Raw genomic sequence first — 7,675 nt, 5'->3', positions numbered from 1 at the left:
ACACTGGGCCTGTACATCACTTAAAAACGTCTCACAGTCTTCTTAGTAAGAAAGCAGAGCTAAGAGGTTTGTCTGTCTCAGTCCAAATATCACAATCCCATACCACTAGTGAACAGTTCATAGCAGAAATTTGTCAGCTGTGTAATTAAAATGCTCAGTATCTCCAGAAGGCAACCACATGCAAGATTAAAAGGAAAATATTAATACTCTGAGCTCTGTTTCTGAAAGTGGGACATTTGACCAATACTGTGTACCATTCTTGCAGATAAAGTCACAGGAATTTTCTTGTGGCAGACAGCTTTGCTCCTTGATGTCAAGCTGATTGTAGGTTGTGCATGTGCTGCTAATTAGTTTGCATGTTAGATTGACTTGAAATGCTTTTTTTTTAGGCTTATCCAGAATCAAATTACAGCCAAAGGGGTGAAGTGCCTCAGTGAAGCTCTCAAGGAGAACACGACTATTCAAGAAATCTGGTAAAGGTCCCTTTCTCAAAGGCTCACTTTGTAAACTTTCTTTCCCTTTAAAACCCTGCTGGCCTTACTATTTCCCAGCCTAAAAAATTCAGAGCAAGTTTATGTGAGGCAGGGGTTGTAGTTCCAGCTGTGGATTTCAAACAGGTAAAAATCCACTGCCACTGAAACATTTCCTTGTGTGTTCTGAATGTCAGGCCGTTTTCTTGGTTCACATCTGTCTGTACCACTGATTTGCAGAACGTGTGTGTTTGCAGAATCAGGGCCTGAATTTATAGACCAAGTTTTGCTTGTCCTGTTGTTTTTATTTTAAGCTTCTGAACATGTTCATGCTTTTCAGGACCTAAGTGCCAACAAGCAGGAGATGGTTGGTTACCTTTAATCAGCATTACTAGTCTGGTTCATAGAATTTGTGCTTGGATTTTTTTGGGTGGTGGTCCAAACACACTGAAAGTGCTAAGCTACAAGAAGATTAACTTTTTGTAGGATTTGTTTGCTTTAGATAAGGTGGGCATCCCATAGTCACACGTGTACATTTACGGCAGAAAGCCAAATACCACATTCCTTCCCTCACCTCAGGGAACTCAGGAGTCAATAGAACTGAGCTGGTTTTAGCACTGCTGCTTTGTTATTGAACATGAAATTTATTTTTAAATATATGTATTTGTTTTAGTGAAAGGACACTGAATTCTTGCTTAGAAAGACAGTGACTCACTGTCTGACTAGTGTGTTCCCTGGAGATGTGGAAGAGGTACTTTTTTCAGAAGCCACTGTCAGCTTTCGTCTACAGAAGAGGCATCCATTCCCCCTCAGATCGTTCTGAATCTTCAGACTGAAATCTGTCTTTTGATTCTGGCCTGAATGTTCAGAGGCATTCATTAACCCAAGTAATTTCGTAAATCTGAATGGTTTAATGGATTTCAACATTTCTGAGAGCAGCACTTAACCAGGCTGTTCATTTTCAGGGGTGTAAGTATCAATGTAAATTATGTGGCCAGAATTGAAAATTTTGCTGTTGGTCATTTCACATTAATAATGCCTGAGTACTTCACAGAATTTTCTTCCCATGTTGTCATGGAAGACACAAAATGCTCTGGAGACTTTAAATGTCTTTAAACCAGCCCACTGCATGGGAAGAACCTTTGTCAGCTATGTGCTGCTTGCTGAAATGCAAACAGCTGGGTTCCCAACACCGAGTTCAGTTACTGGAGCTTAGGTGTGTGTTCAGGTTTTATTTCTGAGGGAGAAGCCTTGTTCCTCGGATGTGCAGTGGGAACAGCAGTGCTGTATCTGGCCTGCCTAACGCCCATTCTCAGTTGTGTGCCCTTGAAGCATGCAGCCCACGTGGCATTGCAAACCTCTGCACCAAAGCCTTGGGAAAATAGAAGATGGGGGACAGTCACTACCTTACTTTCACATCGCTTTTGTTTTACTTCTCCAGCTTGAATGGGAACCTGATAAGCCAAGAAGAGGCCAAAGCTTTTGAAAATGAAGAGCGGATCATTTGCTTTTGAATGAGGACTTCCCCATTTCACCAAGTTTGTGTTATCAAAAGTTACTCCTACACTTGGACTGCAGAGTTTATAAAGGCATAAATCTACAGTGCTCATGGCAGGAGAGAGATACACAAGAAGCTACCTTTTTATGAACACACCACACTCCCTCAGCTCCATCCCTTACCCTGCCTGTTATTCTTAATCCTTTTGGTGAATGGGAAGTTTCCTGGGTAAATAATTAATGTTTGTTCGGTGCTTTGAAGATGAAATGCAAAGTGTTAACAGACTAAATCCACTGGCAGGTGTATGCATTTTGATAACTGAGTTTAGATTTATTCTGTACAGTGCTGTAAATAATCTCTTAACTTATTTATATACGTAAATAAGGACACACACGTACATATGCAAGAAAGGGTGCAAGATGCACAAACTCCACCTGCTCAGAGTATTGCCTGCCTCAGAACTGAAAATGAATATACACAGCTTTACCAGAAACAGTATCTATAGTCGTTTCTTAGTGTCAGTGTTTTGAACGTAATTCCTTCTTCCTGCCTAGAAATTAGGTCCATATTTTGCCACTGACTACAGGCAGTGTTGTAGACACTGCTTTTTTTTGTTGTTGGGTTTTTTGGGTGGGTAGAAATGGATGCATCAGGCTCAGATTACTTTCAGTAATCTTTTTTTCCCATATCAAAGCAAATCCATCTTCTTCTGTGCAACCAGAAGTCCTTACTGCCATCACTGTAAAACCGTAACACCAGCAGTAAACCACTTCTGCTTCAAATTTCCAGAGGGCTGCATGGAAACAGCTACCTCCTGTTTCCACAGTGTTTGTTCTGGGGAGGGGGTCTGGAGAGAAATGTGAACAATTAATTAGCAGGCTGTTCATTGCCTTGGCTCCTGGCCTAGACACCATGCTGGTGGCACTACACCAATATCACATTGCCCAGCATCAGTGGGGAGAAAGGACGACTGAAAATCAACTGCGTCACGTAGAAATCCCTTCTCCCAGCAACAGGCAAGCACACAGGAGGATTGAGATTGGCTTGGAAAGCTTTTAGTCTATGCTTGAATCAGTGGCCAGAGCAAGGCAAGAGGAAGTAGTAATAGTAAGGACCAGCAAGAAAACATTATCCTTCCCCAAATGATTATTGTTTAGAGAGTGTAACTTTAGATGCTTTAAAAGAAACCAGTTTGCACAGGAGTGGCTTATTTTTTATTTTTAATAATCAACAGAGTTGATTATTTTTTCTGGGAGCTTTATAAACTCAAACTCTACTCCACAGTGTAGGAACATAAAATGGAAAAGCGTGAGCCATTTTCCTTCCTTCTCCCATGTTACCACGCCCCCCCCCCCCCCCCCCCCAAAAAAAAAAAAACTTTGAGAAACAGTTCTCCATTTGCTGACTAACCCACAAAACCTTGGTAGGCTGGAAGAAGAATCTCCAGTTAAAATGCCAAACCAGTAAACCCTCACTTTCCCATCTCCCAAATCTGCCCCATGAAGCAAAGAAAATGCTTGCTTTGCAGGTCAGAACTTCTCCATTTCCTGTGTGGTAGCAGACCTTTCCCAGCTTTCAATTCTGTCTATTCCCCTCAGCTCCCTAACACATTTTAAAGTACTCACAGGGCTTCTGACAAAACACATTTAAAAATGCTCATAGGGCTTCTCACAAAACCTGAAGTTATAAAAAAAAAAAAGGGAAGAAAACCAACTTAGTTATTTTTCCATGGCTTTTCCTCCATGCCTGTGGTTTCAACACTGATTTTTCGCAGGGAGACAGATGAGGTTTTTCAACCATGACAGAGGGAACTCAGCTAACTTGAATGATTTCTGCACCTGAGCCATTTGTTTACTGAAGCAAAAGAGCACACAGTTACAGATGAGCTGGATTTCAATTGCCAAAACATCTGCCAAAGCAAAGCCTTTAAAGACTTCTCAGTGACTTTTACAAATCAGAGACTCATGCACCTTGTCAAAGTGTGTTTTGCCAGCCTACTCTGATGGAAGGGAGAAGATACTGGTGTAAGGAAGGGCCTTCACCAGAGGTATCATGTGCCTGTGTTTGAGGAAGTGTGCTCCTACTTTGCCCTAATCATGGAATTATTTGCTCATTTACCAGGTAGAAAATTTGTTTAAAGCTACAGTTCCTGTCCTCATTTCACTAATTGACTAAATTAGCTCCCCCCAAGCTTTCCAGTGCAGTCAAATCTGCCCCTTTTTTGGGCTAGAGCAGCCTTTGGTGTTGTTTGTAGTGACAAGCTCAGCAAATCTTGTTCCATACCTGGCTTTTACAAGCTGGGCATCCAGGGGGTGTTTTCAGGGACAGCAGCATTTATGGGGCTGAAGCAGCTACATGCAGCCTCAGGGTAAGTGGTGGCAGCATCAAGCCCAGCTCCATGTAGGACAGGGTTTGGCACTGATGACAGTGCCAGAGACAGAGCCAGTCACAGCCACTCCTTTCAGAGGTGATTTTGGGCAGCAAACACTTGTTTGGACTGGGCTGAAGGTCTGAGCACAGCTCATTCTGGGTTTGTCCAACCTGAGGGGTTTCATAGCATCCTGCTGCTCCCAGCTCACCCAGAGCAGGGGGTCTGCGTCACAGAGCACATCACAGCTCTGGGAGTCATGCTGAGCTAACTGGTTGCTGCTCTGGGAGCAGCCAGACGTCCCTTGTTCATCAGCACAGCATTTCTGGCTGAAGCTCTTCGTAGTCTTAGCAGCCTGTTTGCAAGGGGCATTGGAGCAACGCTTCTGCAGCTTGCAGTGAGAGCCTTGTTTACTCAGAGACAACTGTAACTTTTTTAAGACTTGTTTGTAATTTGCTGAAGCCTTCTCTGTACACTGTGTCATGTTTTTCCACTCGTCCACTGTGATAATAAACAGCTTTTTAAAGAACAAGCTGCCTGCAAGTGCTTGGGCTCTGCTGAAGCCCTGTCAAGCAGACAGGAACTTTTTGGTTTTTTTGAGGCTGGATCAAGATGGGACAGTGACAGCCCAACTAATACTGTCTGCAGATAAGAGAGAGGAGCTGCCACAGCTGGAGAAGGCCTTTCACAGCTGCATCTGCCCGTGAGGGGCCCTTCCAGCAGTAGGTGCCAATCCAGTTAGGGGCAGCAAGGGAAAGCCCATTGGTGCCTCCAGGATGCGCTGCAGCCATGCTGTGCCCCTGTAGTCCTCCTGCCACACTGACTGCAGGAGCTCTTTGCATTTCCACCTGCTGCTGCTGGGGGCAGAGACTTGCTGGTTTGAGGTGTTACCACTTGTATTTGGCTGGTGCAAGCTGTGTGTGTTTACTGGTGCCAGATGACACTGCAGCCCCCAAGGGAGCCCTGCCACAATGCAGTGCAGTCCTGTCACACACTGCCAGGTCTTCAGGAAAGGGTGTTTGTCTGAGCCTGAAGTGGCTCACGTGGTGTCAGACATGTCTCCAGATGCCAGACCCCAGTTTATGACTTACAGGGTGGTGCAAAGCCATGCAGCCTTTGCTCTTCAACCACAGCCAGCACAGGATCCCAATCCCACCATCCCATGCCAAGGGAGCAGTACTGATGCCAAAACACAGCAAGTGCCTGCTTTTCTGTAGCTTCATTCTGCTCCCTTACCTCAGTTCACAAAAACTCTGCTCAGTACCTCAGTTCACAAAAACAGGAGCCCACTGCAAAGCTGTACAAATGGCTGCAGTCAGGAGCAAAGGCATCAGAGCTGGGTGAACAGTAGTGAGGGATGGGTTTGCCATGAGGAAGGCAAGGTCACTGCAGAGTTTTCAGCTGATGGAACAAGTAATCTCGGCGGGAAAAAGCTGCAGCTGTACACAAAGGCCTTAACTGCTGCTTTAGTAGGTAGAAACAAAACAGCAGTATTGTGCTAGATGAAAATGGAGGCCAGGCTGGGCACTGGCAGCTGCACTCAGGGATTCCAAATTTACTCACGGGAAGAGGTTTCTCCTTGCTTGCTGGGGGCTCTCAGTTGCTCCGTGGGATAGGTCAGCCTTCTGAAAGCACAGCATAGCAACAGTGGCAAGTCCTTCCTCATTTGCCGAAGTGGGGACAAAGGGTGAGAGGATGCAGGGAGTGCCACAGGTGCCAGGGGAGTCCTCTCTTTCATCCTGGGAAATTGCTCATCGAATCCCTTGTGAATCTCAACAGGGCCAAGGTCAGCCAGTGTTCATTCTTCACTCCCAGAGGCAGACGAGAGCTGACGGCTCGAGCTGCAGACGTTTGAAATAGCTGCCCTCAGGAGCACAGGGGGATGTGAAAGCAGGGATGATGTTTCAGAGAAAACAGCAGCTTCAGCTTCAGGAGCATCAAGGCATGAGAGGTCATGGCAGGTGGGTTAAGGAATAAAAACTGGTCTTACTCAGCCAGGGGCAAAAACTACAGTCATTGCTTTATACTGGGAAAGCAGGAAATGTCCTGTGCCCTTTGCAGGTGGAGAGTCCCTGGGTGATGCACTGGAAAACAGCAGGTTTTGGGCAGTGCTGATGCCACCTCACCCACTCAAGGTCAGCACCTGCAGGGCTCAAGCAACCCTTTAGGGTGGCAATACATACATTCCTGCCACACACAGGGCCTGCAGCTGCTGCTGGCACCAGGGCTGCTGGCAGGGGCACTCCCAGCAGCCCCAGGAGGCTGCACATTGCGCAGTGCCAGTCTAAGAAAGGTGCTGCGCTTGCCCATCCCAGCCACCACACAGGCAGCTGGCTCAGGAGGTGGCCGCTGGGGACAGGGCTGGTGACAGGTCACTTCCATCACTGCAGTGAGCGGCTGTGCCCGAGAGCAACGCAGCCCTGGGTGCGGGAGCGTCTCCCTTGCTCCCGTGGGGCAGAGCCAGAGCTCCAGCTCCAGCTCCAGCAAACCCCTTGCAAACAACTACATTAGGCCCAGCCTCTCCCGTCTGGGGACTCCTCTTATGCTCTGCAGGCAGCAACTTAATTAGCTGCTAAAGTCTCGAAAGCCTGACCTGGGCGTCACAGACTGGAGCAAACGAAGCTGTCAAGCTTTCGTGCTCCCATTACCTGCCAGACACTTTAATCTCGAGTTTAGCAGATGTTATTCCTGGCCCGGGTGATTTGGGAAGAGGAAAGCCGCTCCCTGGAGAAGTCACCCGGGTCTGCAGGGGGAGGGAGGCGGTGAGGAGAGCCCAGCGCCAGGCGGGGTGGGACAGCCCCACGGTGCTCGTTCTCCTCGGTGGCAGAGCCCGGTGGGGCTTGGGGAGAGGCCTGGCAGCTTCCTCTTCCTTCTGTTTGAGGCCGGCTTAAAGAAACAACTAGGAGGGGAAGGGGGGGGGGGAGGTATTGTTAAAATGTAAACGCATGTTCAAACAAAGCAGTCTGTAAACAGGATGAAACGAAAGTAGGGCAGAAGCTCGACACAAAACATGACTCCAAAGATAACGGGCCAAATGCGGAGAGGCACCGAGCACCTGCAACTTGCAGCGGGCCCGGCTGAGGACGTGTCCCTGCGCCTGAGATCTGCCTCCTCTATGCTCCTGCTTTTACAAGCAGTGAGTCATCTTGCGTCAACTGAGGATGGGCTTTTTGCAATTATTTATTTATGTCAAACTCTCCTCCCTGCCACCATGCATCCCTGATCTCATCCTCCTCAGAAAACAGATGCTTTATTACACAAGAGCTGGAAAACTCCATCTCACTTGGCTTTTGCTGAGGCTCCTTGTTGCCTGTTGGCTGGCTGGCCAGGGGACAGCAG

At 47.2% G+C, this 7,675-nt stretch overlaps 1 protein-coding gene across 4 annotated transcripts in view; it reads left to right on the top strand.

The window, feature by feature from the left end:
- NOD1 (nucleotide binding oligomerization domain containing 1) overlaps positions 1-3,821 on the top strand; it is a 26,107-nt gene extending 22,286 nt beyond the window's left edge. For all 4 annotated transcript variants that reach the window (XM_017734556.1, XM_017734555.1, XM_008633920.2 and 1 more), the window contains 2 exons: positions 390-473; positions 1,912-3,821. In XM_017734556.1, the coding sequence (XP_017590045.1) occupies positions 390-473; positions 1,912-1,984 (157 nt within the window). In that variant the 3' untranslated portion in view covers positions 1,985-3,821. The remainder of the gene's footprint in view (positions 1-389; positions 474-1,911) is intronic.
- Positions 3,822-7,675: the final 3,854 nt, after the last annotated feature.

Source organism: Corvus brachyrhynchos, unplaced genomic scaffold, assembly GCF_000691975.1.
Source record: "Corvus brachyrhynchos isolate BGI_N302 unplaced genomic scaffold, ASM69197v1 scaffold94, whole genome shotgun sequence".
NCBI lineage: Eukaryota > Metazoa > Chordata > Aves > Passeriformes > Corvidae > Corvus > Corvus brachyrhynchos.
This window is presented reverse-complemented; position numbering and strand designations above follow the sequence as displayed.